Source organism: Falco naumanni, chromosome 3, assembly GCF_017639655.2.
Source record: "Falco naumanni isolate bFalNau1 chromosome 3, bFalNau1.pat, whole genome shotgun sequence".
Lineage (NCBI taxonomy): Eukaryota > Metazoa > Chordata > Aves > Falconiformes > Falconidae > Falco > Falco naumanni.
In genome coordinates this window covers 40,555,266-40,580,313 of record NC_054056.1, presented here as the reverse complement: position 1 = coordinate 40,580,313, position 25,048 = coordinate 40,555,266, and the positions used below count along the sequence as shown (strand labels likewise).

The following is a 25,048-nucleotide window of genomic DNA, read 5'->3' as shown; positions in this document are numbered from 1 at the left end:
TCATGGGAAACAACTAGTTCATTTGCAAATCTTCCTTGGAATGCACATGCTTTTGGCAGGTTAACATTTGCCTAAAGGGGTCTCTGATGAGGAGAAACAAGGACTTTGATTTCCATCACAGCCAGTCCATTAGTATTAGCCTAGATGAACACACAGTCAGCATTCAGAGACATAAAAACAAAAGCATCCTCTCAAAACAATAAACAAAAGGGGGGGGGGGGGGGGGGGGGGGGGAGAAGAATGCTAGTAGTATTTGGGGGGGTGGGGTGGGGGTGGCAGCGGGGGGCAGTGGGGAACAACACCAACCAAAAAAACCACAACAGACAAAGAAAACCCCAGAAACATGTAAGAGATCACTGTGATTTTGATTTTCGTTTGTTTGGTTTGGGTTTTTTTTGTTTGGGTGGTGGTTTGTTTGTTTGTTTGTTTGTTTGTTTTTTAATGGTGTAATAGCCTCCGTTTTAATTACCTGGCTGGTATGGCAAACTTACTTTCTAAGGATTCAACCTCCAAGGAAGCAGCTGCTTTTCAAGAAGTTTACCTTCTTACTCCCTCTGGTGTTCTGAGAAGTCATGAACAAACCTAACCCTAACCAGGTTTTTTTTTCATTATTTCCTTTCCTATCACGTCCACCCAAAGTGACTTGATAGGAAAGAACCGAGAGTGACTATTATGGCAATAATTTGAAATGTAAATCTTCACCTGGCATGCCACTAAGTAATCCAATTTGTTGTAAGGTCCTTTACATTGCTCAAATTATTATGATTATCATTTGCAGACAAAGGGATATTTGAACTTGAGAAACAAAGTAGATATACATGCATTACACAGAATCACAGGATGGCCAGGTTTGGAAGGGACCTGTAAAGATCATCTAGTCCAACCCCCTACTAAAGCAGGGTCACCTAGAGCAGGCTGCACAGGGTCACATCCAGGTGGGTTTTGATTGCCTCCAGCAAAGGAGACTCCACAGCCTCTCTGGGCAGCCAGTTCCAGTGCTCTGTCACACTCGAAGAGTTTTTTCCTGCTTTTAAGCACACATTTTAGTTTGACATTGGTGCCATAGACCTAAGTTGTGATAATCAAGTAAACATTCCTATAACCAAAGAAAACAATGTCCATGCATGTTGTACTTGGTTGCTTATCTGTATCATGATGCAGATACATAAAACTAGAGACTATTAGCTTCAAGCTTAAAAGAGAAGCAAACCTCCACTAGCTGTCATCATTAACACTTATAGCCTGATATATATGGCAGTATTCCTGAATAATGAATGCCTGAATTACTTGATTGTATATGAGAAGCAGCACTGCTACGTAGCACAGGATAGCAACCACCAAATCTACACCCTTTCCCAAACACCACTGCTGCTACATTTGAAAGCTTCACCTTTAGTTTTAAAAAGAAAATTTGCAATGCTCAGATCAAAAACATGCACACAGAATGACATGCTGGCTGGCTGTAACTCTAATCTACCTAAAACAATGTTGCTCCCAGTCACCTCAGTGGAACAAGCTGAAGTCTGAAAAGTCAAGCTAGCAAGACAAGACTGTGTTAATTAGCTTGCTGATGAGTAGACATAGTTACGGTATAAGCATCTGCAGAATCTACAGTGGAAAACACTATTCTGCAATCAAAACATTGGCAGAGCCTAAAAAATAAGCACTTGTAGTTTTTCCAGTCTGACTTCTGCCAGTGGCAAGATGAAAATATCCCCGTGGCGATAAAACATAAAGGGACTCCTACTTCATCGGCCCAATCCTCCTGCCACTGTCTAAATCAGAGATGGGGAAGAGCAGAGCCCTTGCTTCTCATAGTTTTCAAAGACATTTTCAAAAGCTATTTTTTCTATGCATAGGAACATCTTGGATCAGAACAATATAAAATAAGACACTTTCTTCTTTTCTGCACATCTACAAATTACTTTATCAAGCTTGCCATAGACAATGGTGGTCTGAAAATATAAATATTATTTCCAGTTCCTGTATCTAATTGAACATCATATTCTTTAATGATACATCAAGAGGGCAAATTTTTTCACTTGCGTACTTAAATCCAAACTCTATTTCCTTCTCCATGATATATGCCTAAGTCTTGGAAGGCAGATTTAAGCCAACTGCTACCTAGAAGGAAAAATTGTAACATAACAAGGAATACCAGAGAAAGTTTTAGCTTTGTGCCTAAGGCAGAATCACTGATGCAGTGATAGATCCTTTTGATACACAGATGTACCTTTTGAGAAATCAACTCAAAACATTTTAAAGGGTGTTCACATAATGCTGTCTTAACAAACAGGGTCATATTCCCTTCTTTAGAAAATCAATTAAATGTGAATCAAGAAAATGAGTCATCTTTATTTCCTCCCAGTCTTTAATGTTTCTGGCTGCTCATAGTTCGGTTTCAGATCAAAGCAAGATAAAAATGAAATAAAGATTCTTCTAATCTGTTATTCACATCTGACCAAAATATATTTCCTTTTACCTACTGCATAGTATTTCATATATTTGGGTTTATTGGCTTTGGTAAGAAAATGGAATGCAATATGTTTGAGGAGAATGAAGTTTTATTTAAATAGAGTAAATATTTTATCTGCACTTACAAGGTAAAACCATATAAAATCTCTACACAGATAAGTAAACATATCTATTACCAAAATAAGTGTTTATATTTATTTGATCAAATTTTTAGGGTAAAGTGCATAGAATTTTCAAAGGCACTTAAGGGGTTAATTTTCAGGGTAATTTTCATTTGGTGGACTTGGGGGGGGGGGAGTGGGGAGGGGAAGTAGAAGCTTAACATTGTATTAAAAGATCTACATTGTTTGGAAAACTTCACAGCCAAAAATATTTTTTTCATCCTCTTCTGCTCCCAATCTTCATACCTTCCCACATGAAAAAATAAAAAATAAAAAAATGACAAACCCTACACAACCACCCCACACACACACACACACAAAAGAAAAGAGAAAGGAAAAATAAAAGAGAGCAGGAATAACAAACAAAAAACCACCAGAAGAATGGCTTGTATTTAACTGGTTTAGTATCAAAGAATATTTGTTATTCTTTGTAAAAGGTAACTGACAATGTTTTTCAGTAGAGAAATTTCAATAGTTTCAGACCAGATGACCCTGAAAAAGAACATATTACAACATATGGAAAGTCCATATAAGGGTTGTTCCTTTCCCCAAACCAAATAATAGGGGAAAAGTACTGTTGTATCCTGAACAGTCACAGTTCCACCTTTGCAAGGCTGCTAGCTAACATAAATGCTTTCTGCTGGAAGAAACTGCATAAAAGAACATGTCCTTGGTTTCTTCATGCTCGCTGGTATACTGCTATTGTTTTCAGACATTTATCTATTTTACACCTAGCACAGTAGCTTTTCTAGGCAGGTATTGTCCTTTTGAGATGGCTCTTGCCATCAGATTTGCAGTCTTAATATAATTAAGACTTGGACTGCTACAGCCCTCTGGGCTTCATTAAAGCCAAAGGGCTACATGTAAACAGACTATTTGCTTTTATGTCACTCTTTATTACCGTGATCTAAATCAGCGTCATAACCATTTTCTATGCTGCTTGGCAACAGAGTCAGAAACTGCAGCAACTGGGGTCACCTGCAGCATTTTGTACATTTCTACATTTCCCATTCAGTTCAAAATGAAAGGACTGACCAGAGGACAACAGTCAAACTGGTAATCACAGCCCCACCTATTCTGGCCTCAGAAGATTCAAACCTTGAACAGAAAAAAAATGAATCTATAATAGATTTCCCAAGTCTGCTCAGACACACTTGAAAAAGCCTGACAACCTGTCTATAACTTTTGAGACACGTTTACTATTTGGGCTCTTGATTGTGTCAACAAGGACCTTTCTCTGAGACATGCACATTGTTTACCATCTCCAAAGTAACATGAACAAAGGCTAGCAGTCAAACTGACATTTTTTCCCCAGCCCATGAAATCAACTAAAACTAATTTGTAGTGCTATCAATGAAAATTAGTTGCCAAAAGCCCTCCATAACTTTCTGCAGTTATAGATTCAAACCCTTGCACTTAGATCTGGTCAGGCACATAGGCAACGTACATGACAGTGAAAGAGCAAGACCAGCTCTGACTGTTACCCTTGAATCTTGGAATGTTGGCCTAAACGAACTCTAAATTTGCTTTCTGTTAATATTATGTTTCTAAACAGTTGCTACTCCTGTGAACAACTAGGAAAAAAAATCTTTAATAAATGGACCTCTACATACATTTTTTGGGAACACTGCAGAAGTGTCAGTGTTTTCTTCAGTGCTCTTCCTGAGCATGGTGTTTTTCATCTGACACCTACTGATGCACCCTCTAATGGAAGACACCAATACACTGAGCAGAACAGAAGACAGACGTTGCCAATGTTTTTGAGCTTTCCAAGAGTAGCTAATTTATTTAGAAAAAATGCTCTAATGATTTAGCAGAAGTAAAACAGAGTAATGATCTACAGAAAATGTCTCCGCTCTTCAGTATTCCCTACAAAGACAATTTAGGGGAAGCTTTTCATATCCAAGATCTGGCACCCAGTATAGTGAGCAAAAGGCAAAGCAGCTATCAAGGGAAATACTTCCCTCAGAGAAAAACCTCGCAGCCTCAGCTCTGGTGTATTTAAAGACCGTGTAACACGTAGTACCAAAAAAACATTAAGTGAGCTGCAGCTTGACAGCAGTGGAGTAAAAGCCAATGACTGAAAACATTTATTGATAAAAGCCTATTAAAAGAAGAAGAATCTTGAGCAAAGTCCTAGCAAATACAGCCTTGGTGCAAATGTCCTTCCTGAAAAAATTGTGGTAGTTTCTCTGCTACATCTATAAGTATGTAGTCACAGATATTTATAAGGGAGCAAGGCTACCAGCAAGAAGCTTTCCTATTCTTCATACAGTCTATATCTTGGAGTGATTAAAAAGAGGGCTCTTTCCACTTTCTAGAGACATGCACCCTTCAGGCACAGAGTAACATTAGATATCTGCTGTCAGACTCCATCTCTGAGTTCAGACACGTAGCAGATCCTTGTGCTCCTGCTACTCTCACCTGAAGGTGTGAGGCACAGAAGTCAAAGAAAGGAGAAAGTGCACAGACGATGGAAAAATCCAAACTGAATCAATTTACTGAGCAAGTTCAAAGTCACGGTACTTTCATTCTTTGCCCTATCAAACCTTTCTTTTCTAACACTGTTGTTGAGAATATGCCTGAGAGAACCCATGTTTTATTGTTCTCATGTAGCTAATTCAGTGAACTTTAATTGCAAATGAATAACTGAGGGCTTGTTAGTGTTTGGAGAAATGGAATGTTGCTGGTCTTTTGCCCTTTATTCTTTTCCATTACACCTTTTTGTATAATAAAACCATAGCCTCTAGTCAGCCTTTAATAACAGCTGCGTAGTCAGTTCTTTCTCAAACACTGAATCATGTTTCTTCATCGTCTTAAGGCCAAAAGTCACCTCCCTGCCTTCTTATCTGCAGCCACAACTTCATTAGAAGATTAATTTAATATTGAGATAAAATGTTGTGTAACATATAAAATTCTTTATATATTAATTTGTAAACAGAGCATACACATGGGAATGAAACCAAATCATGATCACATGAGCTGGATCCAAGGAACAGGGTATGAGGGAAGCAAGTGAGAAGAAAATGATGCAATTTTATATGAACAGGAAAATTGTAGAATCCTAGAATGGTTTGGATTGGAAGGGACCTTAAAGATCATCTTTTTCCATCCCTCCCGACATGGGGAAGAAACATCTTCCACTAGACCAGGTTGCTCAAAGTTCCATCCAACTTGGCCTTGAACACTTCAAGGGATGGGGCATCCACAGCTCCTCTGGGCAACCTGTTCCAGTGTCTCACCACCCTCACAGTAGAATCATATAATTTTTTAGGTTGGAAAACACATCTATGATCATTGAGTTCAACCATAAAGAATTTCTTCTTAATATCTAATCTACCCACTTTCAGTTTAATATCTTTGTCCAATCACTACATTCCCTGATAAAAAGTACCACCTCATCTTTCCTGTAGGTCTCCTTTAAGTACTGAAAAGACTCTATAAGGTCTTCCCAGAGCCTTCACTTCTCTAGGCTAAACAACCCAACTCTTTCAGCCTGTTCTCTTAGGGGAAGTGCTCCATCCCCCTGATGATCTTTGTAGCCCTCCCTTGAATCCACTCAAGCAGGTCCATGTCTTTCTTATGCTGGGGGTCCCACAGCTGAACACAGTACTCCAGGTGGAGTCTCATGAGAGCAGACTAGAAGGGGAGAATCACCTCCCTTGACCTACTGGCCATGCTTCTTTTGATGCAGCCCAGGGTGTGATTGACTTTTTGAGCTGCTAGTGCACATTGCCAGCTCATCACCAATTCACCATTGCCAGTTTTCCATCCACCAATACCCCCAAGTCCTTCTCCTCAGGGATGCTGTCAGTCCACTCATCCTCCAGCCTGTATCCATGTTTGAGACTGCCTCAACCCAAGCGCAGGACCTTACGCTTGGCCCCGTTGAAATTCATGAGGTTTGCATGGGGCCACTTCTCTTGCCTGTCAAGGTCTCTCTGGACAGCATCCCTTCCCCCTAGATTATCAACCACACCACCCATCTTGGTGTCATCAAAATGTGTGTGGGTTTTTTGTTTGTTTGTTTGTTTGTTTTTTTCCTGTTATGTCTTCTTGAAGATCTGAACCAACTTCTGGAACAGGCAAAATCAGATATTTTACCACAGTCTTGCCAAGTCCTGACTGAACTTTTATGGGAACACATTCTTGAGAAAACAGAATTTGATTCATTCTTTTCAGGGATGTGTTTGGCAACAAAAAGCAGCACAAACAATAGCAAAGAATACATAGGGTCAAGCTCTATGAGTTGCTCAACATATTGGGTTTGCATGGCAAGGTTTTGGTAGAAGAGGGGCTACAGGTGTGGTTTGTGTGAGAAGATGCCAGAAGATCCTCCCATGTCTGATGGAGCCAAAGCTAGCCAGATGTAACATGGACCCACCACTGGCCAAGGCTGAGCTCATCAGGGACAGTTGTAGCACTTATTTGATAACATATTTATTTAAGAAGGGGGAAAAAGTTACTGCACAACAGCAACTGTAGCTGGAAAGAGGAATGAGACTGTGAGAGCAACAGCCCTGCAGACACCCAGGTCAGTGCAGAAGGAGGGCAGGAGGTGCTCCAGGTGCTGGAGAAGAGATTTCCCTGTAGCCTGTGGTGAAGCCCATGCTGAGGCAGGCTGTCCACCTGCAGCCCATGGAGGTCCATGGTGGAGCAGATATCCACCTGCAGCCCATGGAGGACCCCACACCAGAGCAGGTGGGTCCCCACAAAGGAGGCTGTGACCCCATGGGAAGCCCACACTGGAGCAGGCTCTTGGCAGGACCTGTAGCCCTGTGGAGAGAAGAGCCCAGCCTGGAGTAGGTTTGCTCACCGAACTTGTGACCCTGTGGGGAACCCATTCTGGAGCAGCTCATGAACTATATAGCCATGGGGAGGACTCACATTGGAGAAGTTCACAGATGCTGTCTCCTGTGGAAGGAACCCCACACTGGAGCAGGGGCAGAGTGTGAGGAGCCTCCCCCTGAGAGGGAAGGAGCAGCAGAGACAGCGTGTGATGAACTGACAGAAACCCCCATTCCCTGTCCCCTTGTGCTGCTGAGCAGAAGGAGGTGGAGAAAATGAGGAGTGAACTTAAGCCCAGGAAGGAGGGAAGGGTGGGGGGAAGGTGTCATAAGGTTTGGTTTTATTTCTCATTATCCTACTCTGTTTCGATTGGTAATAAATTAAACTAATTTCCCCAAGTCAAGTCTGTTTTGCCCATTAGTGATCTCTCCCTGTCCTTATCTTGACCCATGAGCCTTTCTTTGTATTTTCTCTCTGCTGTCCAGCTGAGGAGGGGTGTAATAGGGTGGGGTGGCTTTGATGTGCACCTGGCATCCAACCAGGGTCAACCCACCACAGTAAATTAGCCCAGTTCCCACCAAAGGCCAGGTCCTGATTCCCTATTGCTCCATGCTTACCTGGGAATACAGAATTCTCCATCCTGATGTGTTAGTGTTTCATCCTATAATTTCTATTGGACAACAGGATGTTAAAAATCAAATAAACCCAAAAGTCTTAGAAATGAGCAGGGTTGTAGTTGATCAACAGAATACAGCCACATCCATATGTAGTAAGCAACCCTCCAAATGGAAAGTAAACTGGCCTAATTGTGTTCATATATATAAACAAGGAAATTAACATCATATTATGTCAGGTTTCTTTTGCACAGTATTAAAGATTTTCTTTGCTATCTTATGAAAGCCCTATCCTTCCCTCCTCAAAATGTTTTACATGACCTCTCTTTTATCCCTTTGGCTCTGAGAAAGACATCACCAGTGGCAGGCTACCTCCAAGGTTCCTCCACTCCTATCTTTCAGCAACAGAATTTCTGTCTCAGAAATGTCTTTTGCTGTATTCCCTCTTTTCTTAACTTCATTCCTCTTTTCTGTCCCACTCTCTCTCTTTTGCCCTGGCTGCATGCATGGGTTTGACTGATGACTGATGGGTAAGACTCTGTGTCTTATTTTCCAGTACACAGCCCTTCTCTATTTAGCCTGAAATACAGTGAAACCTGTATTTATTATATGACCAATGGACTGAAAAAATCCAGATACTCAGGTGAAACAGCTCTGTCTAAACTCAGTAACGAGACTGCTTATGTGTTTTACTAACCTTGGGGAAAAAGAAAAACGGGTTCTTTCCCTAATTTTGCCACTATCCTCCTTTGCAACCTCAGACAAGTGAGGTTGTGCTTTCCTTCTTGTTTCATAAAACTATTTTGACTATTTATAGAAAGTTTTTGAAACCATGGACTGTTGTGCCTTCAGGACACATCATGCATCTGGATTGCAGATTTCGTTGTCCAATCCTATCTACTGCAATTTGCTTGAAATAAGAATACACTGTTGTATAAAATGTCTCCAATCACCTTCTGCATTTGATCCAGCTAACACTTGTTTCTTTGGCACAACAAAAGAGTAGATATGAAGGATTTTAAAAAAATAGATCTGTAAGGCATTGTTAGTATATGGTTGCACTTGATCTGAAACCAGCTTTGGAAGTTATTTATTTGTTTAACTGTGATACCTGAAGCTCTGCTGTGAATTGGTATCTTTATTTCCAGTAAAGAGTTCATAACTGGGAAAACAGATCAAGTTTCTTTGGGGTTAGTCTGTTGGTTTCCTCTAAAAGCAAAAACAGGTGAATGAAAAGTCAAAACAATTGTTTTATAACACTTTTCATCTCACTGCTAGAAAGTCTTGCAATAACATACATTTCTAACTAAACTTTTTGGATAGTACTCACTTGTTATAAGTTTTTTTTCATTCCTCATGAAATAAAGCAGCCATGGGGCTCAAGATGACACACTCACTGGACAGCACTCCTCTGTTCCTCCCATCCTTCAACAACCTCAGAGTTCTTGTGCTTTTATGATCATTATTTAGCCTGGCATTGGGACAAGCCCAACTTCAAATTCAGGAAAAGTATCACATTATAAATAAAATTTAACTGTCAGAATTCTTAAGTTTTGAAAATTTAAAGATGGAAATAGTTATGTTTTTCTTAAAGTTGTCATGAATAATAGAAATATCTTGGATAATTGTCAGAACCGTAGAATCAAAAGTGTCCAAATGGGTTAAAGCTAAATCTATCCTTTTCACAATTGGAAATACATAATTATGGACCTATTTATTCACACTTAGATTTAAGGTAGAAGTCTATATAGTGTATGCATACAATAACTCATAACTTTGTAACACATTTCTGTGAATACTATTTTAAAGATTTACTTAAAGTATTTAATATATGGAAATACTTAAAATCTTCTACGTTAGCCAGTTGCTGAACATGTAGAAAATCCATTTCTAATTGCACAGCTTGCAAAGACTTGAAAATATAATTCTGTGCATTAACTTTTACTACCAGTTCATCTAAAGCATGCAGTTAGTGAAAAAGAGACTACTGAAATGGGAGCATAGGCTTGTCTCAATGACCAGCATGTAAACAATCTTGGCTCTGGGCCATCAGTATTTTCAGTGACTAGATGGCCACTGACAAGTGCCACTTTAATCGCACAATTAACTTTGGGAGAGGAAAACCACTCCAACGAAACAACTCTTCAAAATGTTGTGCATGACCTTGATTCTAACCTTTTATATACTGAGAATACCCTCTTCTCTAGATTAAAATGTATTTTGGATCCACACATTGATACCAGAATTATTCATATTAACAGACTCCTAAGAAAACAATTTCAGGTTCTTATTAGACAATTATCACCAGCTACAAAGTACTAGATGACTACAACTGCTCAGCTAGACCATTACATGCATATTCCATTTGATTCAGTATGAATGTCACACACTCCTTCACTTAAGTTCTCAGCTATAGTTATTAAAGTTTTAAGAACCAGATCTGAATAAAATTAAAGAAAAAAAACCCACAAACTTTCACAGTTTGTAGAAGGTGAATCAAGCTGCAAAAGATTGATGTCTGAGGAGAGAGTTGAGGGGTTTGGGGGTCTGGTTATTGCATATAGTAAGGGATACACAATAGGGATTAAGCATGGTATCAAAATGCTATATGAAATAAGGTTTGCAATTTCTCTATTCTAACACAAGTTAAAGGAAAAAACGTTTCTGATAGTTCTCTTGAATTATATGCATTACACTTAATTATAAAGTAGCATTTATTGCCTCAACATGAAGGTGGAAGGGCTCCTGTTTGATCTTACCTTATTCCATAGCACGTTAGATATTCCTATTCTTTTCCTGTTGGGTACCTCAGAGTCAGCTGAATCCTCAGGCACTTCTTTAAATTGTCCATGGCATGCACCAGCAGCCTAACAGGCAGCAAAATGACGTATGTATGGTGTCCTATAGCTGGAATAAACTAGTTGCAGATGGAAACCTCAACTATTGACTTAATCACTTGCCTATATAGCTTGTATCTCCTTTTTTCTATCTGTATTCTGTGGGAAAGTAGATATGAACCTTGGTGCTTTGATCTGCCTAAGCTAAAGAAGTCCATACATGTCTATAGTGCCTATGTCTGATTAATGCTTTTACAGAGCCATTGTGAAAGGGGCCAGAATCTACCCCAACATGTATTTCCATGTAGCAATAGGCATGAGGGTACTGCTGGAACAATATTCACTGTAATACAAAAATTTAATAAAGAAGAAAAATACTTGGATTTCTTTCAGTGATCCATATCATTATTCAGCATGAAGAATTCATCTGTTAAAACATTCAGCAGTAATTTGCCTGTTGATAGTAGCAGACTGTTCTTTCCATGCAAGAATAAGATAGTTGTGATTTCTGCTTTGTACCTGCTGCCCACCCTCCCTGGAGTTGTAGTATCAATTTTATTTGTAATATAAGTATCCAACACACAACACAGGAAGCATTTTCTTTTCAGTTTTTGTAGGTCTCAGGAAAGCTGTCTGACCTAGTCAGCTCTCAATCACTTATAGCAAGATCTTTGCACTGCTAGCTTTGATCTCCCTGTTCTTTAGAAAGAAAAATAGAAAGTTCTGACATAAAAAGATTAAATCATATTAAACTGAACCAAAGCAAGTGTCAGCTTTACTACTTTCTAGGAAAAGACCAGGAAAGCAATATTCTTACTTAAATTGGGTTTAGACTGATCTAGGAGTTGAGCAGTTCTAGAAAGTCAGATTTAACTCCCTAATTTATGAGATTTCAAGCCCCAGAGATTCAAATTTCACAAGGACCAACAAGCTCAAAGGGTGCCCAATTCCTCTGCTGGAAATCACATTACAGGTCTTCTGCTATGCTGCGGGAAATTTATCATCTTTGGTCATGACTGAACCAAGCCAGAAAAATAAGTTCTTTCCTCTCAGGACAAAAATCCAGACAGAAATTTAATATGTAGCCAGATTCAAAATGACAGTGCATGACTTTTCACCATCCTATCCACTGCTACCACCACCCCTCCTCCTCCACTGCATTTGTGGTACTTTGATGTAAGGTTCAGACCTACAGTTTATTTTTGCCCACCTCATTCTATAATTGTATGACAATTAAATTAGGGCATGAAACAATGTGCTCTATGATTGGCAGAAGCCCATCTTTTGACTTAGATAGGGGAATAGTCCCCTACAAGAATGAAAACAATCTCCCTGATTTCAGTATTGAGCATTTCAGATATTCAGCTGATTTTCTAATTTTTAGCTTAATTGTATTTTATGAGTCAAGGTGAAGGCCACACTTTCATAGTCAGCGAAATTTCCAGTTGAAAGAACATGAAATTTTCCTAAAAAAATCTCACAAGAGAAGTTATTGTTTAAAATCCTCAGCTGTCTTTGATTCAAAACACAGAGGTGTTAGAAGAAGAGATATTTCTGCATGATTAATGAGTACGAAGATTCTTCCATCATTAATGTATAAGTGACCTTTTCTGTCTAAACTCCTAGTTTAGGAATTATTTTATTATTATTATTATTTAAATTTTTTAAACCCTGAAAAATCTTCAGAAGACTTTTATTGAAACTTACATACGTCAGGAATGCAGCAAGTCAAAGAGAGGGAAAATATCCTCTGAGACAGAGCCCAGTACTCTGGAACTCAATTAGATTTTGACCTTCTTCAGCCATAAAGGTTTGGTAGACAGACATTGTTTGCTACTTGCCGAATTAAATTGGCTCTCCTGAGATGCATATGAAGCAATTTAAAAAAAGAAAAACTCTGTTAACTGAATTTACTCAACCATCAATCTGAAGTAAACTTTATTTACTGTATTCATCTATTAAACTAATATAATCTTTCACATTTTAATCAGAAAAAAATGACATTTAATTAGTGTTACACAGCCAAACCTTGAAAAAGCTCCCCTATCTAAGTATTCAGCTAGGCTACTGTTTTTCAGTCTCACCACAGTGAGTCTTGTATGTTTTTATGCTTCCCTTGGTCTAAGCAAGCTGCACGACTGCTTTATTAATTCAGCTCCCTGGCACATTTCCTAAGCAGGAATAGGCACTCATGTCACAATTTCGTACAAATCAGACTTTTTGGCTCAACTGCCTCACACCCCAAGAACTGGCACCATCTCCTTTCCCAAATCCATCCTCTAAATTTCCTTGTGTATGTTTCATATTTTAAGTACTTGTGATGGCTGAGAGATATTAGTTTATGAAAACAAACAAAAACCAAAAAAGGCTAATCAATCATAATGTCAGCAATTTACAAATTAACGTACCAACAGGAAAAAAAATAAAAAAGCTCTGTGCACGTGTTCATCCCATACATTCCCTTCTACTTTTTCCATCTGAGCAAGGGGTCCAGAAATGTTATTCTGTTGAGACATAACTCAAAGATTCTTGGCTTTGCCTTGTACCTTCAGTTTATTTCAGGATCTTAGGGTGGAAGAAAGCAGGACACTCTCAACAGCATAACCCTATTTCTGCCCAAATTTCCTACATCTGCCGCCGCCTTCTTTCACCTCCACTACTTCTTTCACACTCTGCTTTGTAAGATTGACCTTTTTTTGTTCTGAACTGGGAACTTCAGAAACCTTCCACTCTCAGCCTCGTGCAGAAATTAAAGATAACCGGTTTCACCTCAAACATGGCCACCCCATTGTGCCATGGCATTTCTCCCAGCATGGTGACTGTTGGGATCTAATGGCTCTTGAGTGCTTTGGATCTTGAGGACCATGGCAGAGCTCTAATATTATGCAGCAGGCTGTATATACCAAGCCGTTGTAATGATAAAACAGTTTCATAAGCTTGCTCACTCTGACCTATATGTACATGCAGATCAAGACTGTAAATCTTCCTTTTTTTTTTTTTTTTTTTTTTAGTTTTCCAGGATTTAAATTCACCTTTATAGAAATAGGTAATCTGAATTCTGACTTTAAAAAAGCATAGTGGGCCAAAAACACACCAATGAGTCAAGCCTCAATAAACTGTGTTCTGAGTCAGCTTGCAAACCCTAAACCACAAGAATGTATTTTTTAATATTCCATCATGGTACAGCAAGGAATTAGAGCAGCAGCACTGCAAAATTGTCTATTTAAAATCAAGTTCTTCCATCTTAAAGTAGACTTCCCCCTCCCCTGCCTACCCCAGAATTATATTGCAGCAATTCACTTCTAAGCCATCGGTTCTACAATTTCAACTATCAGAAAACGTAGTCTAATAAAAGTGGCATCAGCCACTTTTCACAGGAGCTGCGAAGATTTGTTTTGAAAGAGGAAGCAGTTTACTCCAAAATTTTTGGTAATTTTTTCTCCCATTACAATACACAAGGGGATTTTATTCATTAAATATTCACTTTTTTTACGCATGTATAGGTTGAAGGCTGTGGCATGGCCTTATCTGAAGTATCTAGCATCATAATATACATTTATTGAAAAGTTCATTGCTCAATGTCTGAATGCTTATCTTATTTTCCTTTAACATGCCTATTAAACAGCATTTTTACTTCCTTTTTGCAAAAAAAAAAAGAAACAAGATAAGAAAAAGGAAATAAGTCATTACAAAGATACTTGAGAATTCCTCCAGCAGCAACCTGCCGGCATAAGGGAAAACCCATTGTCAAGTATGATTTATGAAACCTTGTTAAATTTACTTAAGATAACTGGGGGCAGACTAATACACTAATAACCTCTTTAACATAAAACCTTATGGAATATAATGCATCCTTTATACAATAAAAAAGCTAATTTAGCTTGTCACAACACAGAACTGAATTAATACAGAAGTCAAAAGGCTCTCAATCTGTGCCATTAAATACAAATATAGGATGATAGCCCAGCTACTGCTACCATTCAATGGGGTTTTCTTGTCTTATAATGTAAAAATTAGATATTGAGTGTGCATACAAAAGATTACTGTAGTCGAATGTAGTCACCACACACAAAAAAAATCTACTATACACTGTGACATTTCATGACATTACAAATGAGCCTTTTTTTTCCTTTTTTGATTTTTTTTAATACACAAAGCTGTATTAATTAGGCCATTTATGTTATAAAATTGCAGTTAATTAAAAAGCATTAGTTTTTGGCAGATTTTTGGTCTGCATGTAACCAGTTTCTTGTTTTACTCAGAACTGGTAGCATTCCTTCTAGCCTACAAATGCAAACTCACCTCTGCTTCTACAATTTGTTTCTCATGCACAGATTGTTAACAGCTGAAAAATTATTGCATGTAAAATGGGCATATGTATACACAAATATACACACACATGCTGCTGAAGCTGTATTCTGTTCTGAGCCTAGACTGGCAGGTGGTCATGATGAACAACAGGAGATTCTTGTGAAGAATGTGAGACTCCTTGCTGTTGTGTAGCAAAATTAATGAATACCTGTAAGACATGAAAAAAGTAGGACTTTCAAAATAACAGTGCTTGAACTGAAACTTCAGAGACGTAGCTGATGACATTTTCAGTTCTTTTCCTAAGCTTTAGTGACACAAAAATTAATAGTTGATGTTGAGGAAACCTCTCTAGAGATATGTTTTGTAAACTCTAGAAATAATTCCTCTTCACCTCTCCAGCTAACACAGTGCTTGACAAATTGTAAAAATAATGGTAAAATTACTTAGCAACTTATGTATGAAAATTATATTATATTGCTACACAAGTTAGTGGGAAACAAATGTTTAAGTTTGCTTCAAAATGACACACCTAAGGAACTTAAGCCTGCTGTTTCCATCAATAACCATCATAGATGAGGGTTCAGCTACTTCAAGGTGAAAGTGTACTTATGAACGTTGCAGCGATGATTCGATGACTAATGTAGCTCCTTTTTTTTTTTTTTTTAACAGACCTTACTACAGAAAGGCTTGTTTGCTTTTTAATCACACATCTATCTGACAGCAAGGAATGCAGAGGGAAAGATGGCTATTCTTGATTCAAATGATCATATTCATATGCAAACAAAGTTGGGATGTATTATAAGGGTGTTTGTTATTCAGGAGAAAGATTTCCCTGTTTAAAACTGACACTCAGTCAGGGAAAGGAAACAATGGTAGGTGACTGAGGTGATGAATCACCATGAATAATGGAGAGGAAATAAGCTTGAGTGAACAATGCCTGAACAATCAACAGGCTGAAATTACCTTATTTTCAGCCTTTCAGTGAATAGATCATTTACAAGCAGTTAATAGATCAGTACAGATCAGAATACTTCATTAATGATTTGCACATGAGAAAAAGGAATAAGTTCACACCATCTATCATAGAAAATTAATATTTTGACTAGATGCAGCTCTCTGAGTTTGTAGAATACATAAGAAGTTGCATATGAAGATGCTGTAACACATCACAACCACCCAGAAATTCCATCCTTGCCACAAGTCTGTTCGTTCTTTCACCCAAATAGGATTTCACAACCTTTAGTAGTGGGATCTCTTCTGTCTGTCTGTGTATTTCCACTGTTCCCTAACGTTCAGTGTGACACTCACTGCAAAAGAAAACTCTCAAAGGAAAATGTCCTTGTAAGCCTAAGTTTTACTGTAATTCACAGGGACTGGTTCAACCTTTTCAAGGACATTGGTAAGATCCCAGCTTTTGGACTGTGAAAGTAGCGGTTCACAGTCCCATCTTCTTATTCCACACAGATCTAGATGCATCTAAGCACTGATTTTCCTTGCACACAGTACAAACATAAGGCTTACTTGCAATGCTTTTTTTGTGCTCCCCTCCAGTGTAAAAGCAGTAGGGTTTATGAAATTACTGTGTAGACTTCAGATGGCTTAAACTGCTGGTTTATCGCATACATTTGGGTGATCCAACAAACAATACAGTATTCTACTACATCAATAATTACAATACACAGCATATTTAGAAAAAAAAAAAAAAAGAAAAAAAGAAAGAAAAAGAAAAAGGATAAAGAAAAAATACCTGCTCTAATGTGGTTTGGCTAATGGAGTAGTGTTTGATGGGAGGAAAAGCTTTGAGATTCTCTAGGACTCTGAAGAGCTCTGCTAAGCACCCTTGGCTTCGTGGTATGAGGTACTCGAGCAGGTTAAGATGCTGTCCCTTAAAACAAGCAAAATTTATAAAAACAGATAAAAGTAAATGCACATTATGACAGAGTTACACTTGCTTGTAACCAGTCTAGCTTCAATGGGCTCTCACTGCAGATCAACGTGTAAAATGAGAGCTTTTAAACAAGGATATATTTTGTCTGCGCTGCTAGCACAAAGAAATTATCAGACTCAGAGCACACATTTTGTGCATGTTCTGAGATGAGATTTTGTTAATTTCATTAAAGGACAATTTTGTACCACAGATTCAAGGCAGTCTGGGAAAAGGCTTAGCAAACACACACACACACGCTTATATACACAAACAGGTTTGTATCTAACGTAGTCACAGTTTTACATGATTCTTTTCCTAAACATGAATAAAGTACAAATAAAACCAAACAACAAAATAATTAAAGGCCTTCGAGAAATTTTCTTTGAGTGTAATTACCATAGGGCTTTTGTAAGACTTCGTATCAAATAAAAGAATCTCAGTAAAGACTGACACTTATCAACTCTGGACCATATCAGAAAGCAATCAAAGCAAATACTCTTGTTGACTACACTGCACTCCTACTTCAGATGAACATAAAGGCAAGTTCAACTCATCAACAATAAAATCAAAAGGAAATTTTGACTCAGAGAAAGGGCCTATTTATTTACATGACTGTTTGGAGTTGATTTTATCAGTATAACAAGTCAGATTTGTAAGTATGGCCTAATAGAAAAATAAAAAGGATGCTCATATGTCGTTTTTCAAAGAAGATCAATATATCCAAATGTGTATATATTGTTCTTACCAGCCCATACTTAATCGTGCCTTAGAAAAAATACTATGATGATAATGTTTTAGCTGTACCTTAAACTGTGTTCCAGGAAAATGCAGTTGTAGACAGTCCAAAATCTTTCTTTGATAGCTTATTTCTTTATTAAGCCAAACCTTGACAGAATAGCCATTTCCAAACCTGAGAATGATACACAAAAACATAAAGCCATTTGTCTACATTATGAAGACAGGAAGAACATTTGCTTCAATTGATTTTCCTGTGATTATGTCAAATAACATCATGTATGCCTACTGTATTATCACTGTGATTTTGGTATTATACTATTAAACAATAGAATTTCAATGAGAAAGTTGTTAAATTAATGATAACAAAGAGAAACAAAAAAAAACATGTGTTATGCCTATGTTTTAATTACTACAGGATGTTTCACTCTCCAATGTACCTGAACTTATGTTAACTAAACTATGCTTTAATTGCTGTATTGCTTGGAATGGTTAGCAAAAAGCTATGATTACCAATCATAAATACAGAAAGAAAGAAAAAAAAAAAAGTTCTTTAACTTTTTAATGAGAAAAATGGGCCTGTAGCATTATTTTTCAAATCTTTTAACAAAGATGCACATTCATATGCATATTTCAGCAATGTGAGTACAACTGTGTCTCACAAATACACAAAGACAAATATAGGGGTATTTAGGGAGATGGCAAAGTTAATGGATTTTCCTTAGCTCTATAACCACACAATCTGTCTCAGAATAATTTAGGAAATGAACTTCTCTTCCTCAACATACATGTGATAAAAGTTAAGTACAGGCAATCTAACTAACACATTATTTTTTATTAGAATTGCTCACTGCTGATATTTAGATGGGGAAGCTGCAATAAGCCCATAAACACTGAAATGGCAACCATATTCTTATGCACATTGCTTAAGCAATGGAAGTTACACTGCACCAGTTCCAAGAGCAACACGCAAGGGCAGGCATCAGCAAAGAAACAAGGTGACACAGGGCTGCTGCTGCATCCCTGCCCTCCCATCTCTCCTTTGCAGCTCTGCATCTTCCCATTGGGTCCAGCTTGGTTAATTGCTAGGGAAGAAAGAGCAGCAGGAGCCAAGTCAGAAGAGATTTTCTCTGCCACTGCTATTCCCTGTTGCCAGTGAGCAATCAAAAAAAATAAAAGTAGAGCTGGTAGATGGACAGGGAACTCAGACTGCACTGCCATGTACCATTATACCATTGTTGGTAAAAAGGAATAAAGTCTTCACTAATTTCAGGGGAGGGCAAGTTTCCACAATGAAAAATTCTAGACTGTGGATTTTATTATGTGAAGAACTTCACATGAATTTAAAATATAATTTCCAATGATGTTATCATGCAAAAATTCTATTTCTTTTGTAGAACCACAGAAACATTTAGGTTGGAAAAGTCCTCTGAGGTCATCAAGTCCACCATTAACCCAGGACTGCGAAGTCCGTCACTAAACCATGTCACTAAGCACCGCATTTATATAGTTTTTGAACACCTCCAGGGATGGTGATTCCACCATCTCCCTGGGCAGCCTGTTCTAATGCTTCACCACACTTTCAGTGAAGAAATTTTTCCTAATATCCAATTGAAACCTTCTCTGGCATAACTTGAGGCTGTTTCCTCTTCTCCTGTCACTTGTTTTCTGGGAGAAAAGACCTACTCCCACCTGATCTATAACTTCCTTTTAGGCAGTTGTAGAAAGCAATAAGGCCCCCTCTGAGTGTCCTCCTCTCCAAGTTAAACCACCCCAATTCCCTCAGCTGCTCCTCATAAGACACATTTTGTAGATCCTTCACCAGCCTCATTGCCCTTCCCTGGAAACGCTTCAGCACCTCTACGTCCCTCTTGCAGTGAGGGGCCCAAAACTGAACACAGTATTCCAGATGCCACCTCACCAGTGCCAGGTACAGGGGCACAATCCCTTCCCCTGTCCTGCTGGCCACACTGTTTCAGATACCAGCCAGGGTGCTGTTGGCCTTCTTGGCCACCTGGGCACACTGCTGGCTCATGTTCAGCCGGCTGTCAACCAGCACCCCCAGGGCCTTTTCCTCCAGGCAGCTTTCCAGCCACTCTTCCCCAAACCTGTAACATTGCCTGGGGTTGTTGTGACCCAAGTGCAGGACCCGGCACTTCTCCCTGTTGAACCTCATACTATTGCCTTGGCCCATTGGTCCAGCCCATCCAGACCCCCTCCAGAGCCTTTCTATGCTCAAGCAGATCAGCACTCACCCCACAACTTGGTGTCATCTGCAAAGTTACTGAGGGTGCACTCAATCCCCTCATCTAGATCATTGACAAAGATACTAAACAGGACTGGCCCCAGTACTGAGCCCTGGGAACATCATTTGTGACCAGCCACCAGCCAGATGTAACTCCATTCACCACCACTCTTTGAGCTCAGCCAGCTTTTAACACAGCGTAGAGCACAACCATCCAAGCCATGAGCGGCCAGTTTCTCCAGGAAAAGGCTATCAGAGACACTGTCAAAGGTTTTACTAAGGTTGAGGCAGACAAAATCCACAGCCTTTCCTTCATCCACTAGGTAGGTCACCTTCTTGCAAAAGGAGATCAGGTTTGTCAAGCAGGACCTGCCTTTCACAAACCCATGCTGGCTGAGCCTCATCCCCCAGTTGTCCTGCACATGACATGTGATGGCGCTCAGGATGATCTGCTCCATAACCTTCCCTGGCACCAGGGTCAGGCTGACAGGCCTGTATTTCTCCGGATCCTTCTTCCTGCCCTTCTTGTAGATGGGCATCACATTGGCTAACCTCCAGTCTTCTGGGACCTCTCCAGTTTGCCAGGACTGTTGATAATAATGGAGAGCGGCTTGGTGAGCTGCTCTGCCAGCTCCCTCAATACCTTCAGGTGGATTCTGTCTGGCCCCATAGACTTGTGCATGACTTTGTGTAGAATGAAACCATAGTTGCCTACACTTTAGGTATGACACTGGCAGCTTCTGCATAAAAAATTGCACTGTATAGAAAAGCTGCATTACAAATAAATTATTGTAGTTTTTTTTAGTTTTTGCTTGGTGTTTTTAAGTTACTTTATTGTTGAAGTCAAATGCAACCACTGAACTGCTTAAAACAGAGTAAGAAGAAACATTCCTGATGGCAGTGTCCCATGTCTTGGTTCCTGAAGGATGTTACTTGAATTAAGTCCTATGGGTCTGTGCTGCAGGGTACCAAATATTCAGTGGGCAGTGTGACCTGATAGATGAACAGTTACGCCAAAGGGATCCAGGATAAGGTGGAATCCAAAGCAGTGGGTGGCTGATTTGATTTACGATGATTTACTAACACATAAGACATCTCTAATTAAATGTTTTAAATGCATAGCATCTTCCCTGAAGAAAATACATTTGACAATAAAAAAAGATGTGACAAAGACAGATAAAGTTAACAAGGGTGTTCAATTTAGTTGGCAGCCAACCTGAGGCAACGTTTTACAAGAGATCATTGATTCTGATAAGTTTTCTGGTATCTCTACACAGCCACCATTGAATTACAGTTTGAAAAATGCTGGCTTATGGAGATGTTAAACAGTCTTATAAAATGAAATTGTTGTATGCAATGAAGTTTCCAAAGAAAATGAATCGAAATTCTGATCAGAAAACACAGATAAGTCTGTGTAACTTTGATTTAATTCTAAATTGTGAACTGCATAAACACCAGCATGGTACAAATAAGAAGCTGTAAAAGATTTTTGTCTTTTGGCTAGTCAAATTATGATGCTTCTATACCTTCATTTTATAATTCATTTTAGTACAAGAGCTCCCTGTATAGAGTAAGCTGATCAGCAATAAGCATTTCCCCTTGCTATAATCAGCAAGCTGCTTTCAGTAGTGAACTGAGGCAGTGGAAATTGAGTTGACCATTTTTTTCACTCTGTTTCCCTCTCCGATTCAGACAATATAATTAATTCAGAAACCCAAAGTGGAATTAGAGAGAAAAGCACAATCTGGTTTGATTAGCGCTGTTAGGATCAAACCTTTAGCACCTGATAGTTCAAGACCTAAGGAGGGAACCATTATCATTAAAATGGCATAAGTTGAGCCAGCACACCTGTTCAGTAGCCATCTGCTGCAAAAGAATCACTATCTCTTAAAAAATATTCAACAAAAATATATTCTGCTGCTAATTTCTACCACATTAGTTAAAAACACCTGCATTTCTGTTGGGGTATACACACACACGAAAACACATATTCTGACAAAAAAATATTTTTCCTCATATCCTTCCTCTTTTCCCTCAAACTAGTTGCTCAAGCTTGACTTTCACCTCATTAGTGTTTCAGGGAGTATTACTTATTGAGTGCTTTACTTACTAAAATGTCACCATGAGACTGAAACTAAAATATAAATTCCCAGACTGATTGTAAACTAATTAACTTGAGTATTAACAGCAGGAGCATCTTCAGAAGCATGAGCTTAGCAAGGACTACAATCACGCCCAAGAACTCCACACCTTTAACTACATAGGTCCTGAAGCTAGCTGAGCAGCTCAAATAACAAGGGAACAAAAGGAACGTAAAACGGTGACAAGGAATGGAACCGTTCCTGTATCAGGAATTATTACATAGGCTACAACTTTTCAGCATTGAAGAAAGATGACAAGGTGGTAGAAAGGTGTTTTTTACAGAGCCCAGAACCGTGACTGGCCTAAGGAATGTAAGGCAAGATTCTTCATTCTCCTATGTTTCTCATGCAAGAACAGGGGGCATACAATTAAACTATAGGGAGGTAATGCAAAATCAGTAAAAGGAAGTAATTTTCCTTACAGCACATGGGGAAGCTGTACACCTCATTGACACAGGATGTGCTGGATGCCAGAGCTGGACGTGAGTTGAATAAAGGATTTGAGAAATTCAGGAGGGGGGAGGAAATCCACTAAGACCACCCACCTCTGGCTTAGTAAGCCTCTAAGCAACAAATTGCTGAAGGGTGGTTGAATAATGTGGAAAAGTAACTTTATGTGCTTATCTCGTTTCTGTACTTTTCCCTTCTGGCTGCTGTCAGAGAGAGGATACTGTGCTAGACCGTTCTTTGCCCTGACCTCACAACTCTTTCAGTATAAATATCACAACGAGGTCATTAGCCTGGGCTAATGGCCCGAATGGTTCCTCAGTTCTCAGAAGGGTTTTGCAGCACATGATACGGTTCCATAGCCACATGGCCAGCAGTACAAAGGTAATATAAAACTACTTCAGATCTGTGTCTAAAACTGCAGTCACACATGGGAATAAACTGTGTCCAGATCTGTGCTGATAAGGAAGTCCCCTGGCTGCTTTCCTGGTGGTCTTTCTAGCCTTGCAATGGGAATGGAAGTGGATTTAGTTGCCCAAAGGCTGAAAATTCTCATAAATACCAAGCAGAGGGGTTGCCACTTGAGGTAAAGCAAGTAATACTAACAACTCAATGATACCTTCCTGCCTGTTCCTCACAGGTCCTTGTTCAGAGGTTTGAACTGGGAAAAGAGAAGCTGGTGAAGCGCAATGCCTTGTGGCCACACAGCTGAGCCAACACTTGGCTGGTCACAAGGGGTCCCTAGAGATACTGACCAAGTGTGTTTTGAAGCTTGACCCATGAAATCCGGTTTTCATTGAGGGGTGAAAAAGCAAGTACACTATTAGCAGACTTCTATTTGCTTTAAAAAGAAAAAAATAAATCTGTTTTTTAATTTAAAACACTTAACAGTTTGCTTGTCTGCAAATAAACAAAACCAAACCTAGAAAGCACTGTTTTAATTTACAGAACAGTCCCAAATGACCAGTTCATTGAACCACACTCTTCCAAAAGCCCATTTAACATCTCTTTTCTCCCCCAATCAAAACTGCTGAATGTAACCTCAGCAAATCAAGAACATGGCCCTATTTCCTAAACCTTGATAAGTAAGAAAAGTTTCTAATCATCCATACGTTTTGGGTTTTTTTTCCCCACTAATCAAAGATTATATTTCCTGGAGAATGTTGTGCGAACATCAAAAAATTACAGCTCCCAGAAAGTTTACTGGGAGAAATATAATGTGCATACTTCATGTTTGATCAAAAGATGACTCCAAAATGACATTATTGGGTAACAAAATAAAAAATAATAAAGAGACATTGACACAATGTCTGCAAGGAACTGCATTTTTTAGAATAGATGCCAGAAATCAAAGCGCGGGAATAATTTGTTACTGTGCTGTTTGCCCCTCTGCTTTGGTTTATACCCATTTGCAGACATACGGTTCTACTTTCCTTAAGTGAATAGCTCTTATCTAGACAAGCTAACAGTTATTCCAGTATGATTGCTGAGGCATGGGATACAGTCAGGTCATTCCCCTTACAGCCCTAGACACAAGTACAATATACAAAAAGAACAAAACTTAAACAACATTGAAAACAAAACACTTTTCAATGTTAAAAAAAAAAAAAGAAATTAAAATATTAAAAAAAACACATCACAGTTTAATATAATTTTAAATCAGAAAATAAATTTAAATATTTCATCTATTAAGTGGCAGTAAAGACAATATCTAGGAAGGAAAAAAGGTTATTAAATCTGAAATCATTGGGTTCTAGCATTTTTTTAAAAAAAAAACAGAGCAATGCAAATATACTATCACTTGCAAAATGTGAATTCCTTTTGCAGTTATTCAGAACAATCTCAGTCTTGCTGAACAGATAAACTTGATTAGATCTAAACATACATAACAAATAAATTATAAAATCTGTCTTCCATATACTATTCAAAGATTTCGTTTCATCATTTTTTAATTGATTACGATTTTTCCAGAGTAAGAACAGAAACATGAAAACAGTTACTAATACAACAAGTAACACTTGTTCAAGTATATTGTACCTGAACTATTCATTTACAGACACTCCAGGCTTTCATAAAAAGCCATGTAAAGTTAATTTCTGTATTCAATATCATTGCCATAACAGTGACAGCCTCAGTTTATGAGCAATGCAGGGTACAACTTTGCCTAGCTCTCTGCGTGAAGGCATTTAAGTGCTTGAGCACAATTTGCAAATATGTGGTAAACCCCTCCAAAAATCTTGTTATTTTTTTATACATGTGCACACACAAATCTGTCTGTATACAAGCTTGTATGCCTGCACATACATACAAGTATCAGAGATCTGTTACTTTTGTATTATTTATATATTACAATCCCAGAGAAACAGG

The 25,048-nt window shown here is 38.6% G+C and overlaps 1 protein-coding gene across 3 annotated transcripts in view; it reads right to left on the bottom strand.

The window, feature by feature from the left end:
• Positions 1-13,843: 13,843 nt before the first annotated feature.
• The window catches only part of ABCA13 (ATP binding cassette subfamily A member 13), a 199,311-nt gene continuing 188,106 nt past the window's right edge, over positions 13,844-25,048 (bottom strand). For all 3 annotated transcript variants that reach the window (XM_040588024.1, XM_040588022.1, XM_040588023.1), the window contains exons 59-61: positions 17,918-18,023; positions 16,934-17,071; positions 13,844-15,394 (exon numbers count right to left, since the gene is read on the bottom strand). In XM_040588024.1, the coding sequence (XP_040443958.1) occupies positions 15,305-15,394; positions 16,934-17,071; positions 17,918-18,023 (334 nt within the window). In that variant the 3' untranslated portion in view covers positions 13,844-15,304. The remainder of the gene's footprint in view (positions 15,395-16,933; positions 17,072-17,917; positions 18,024-25,048) is intronic.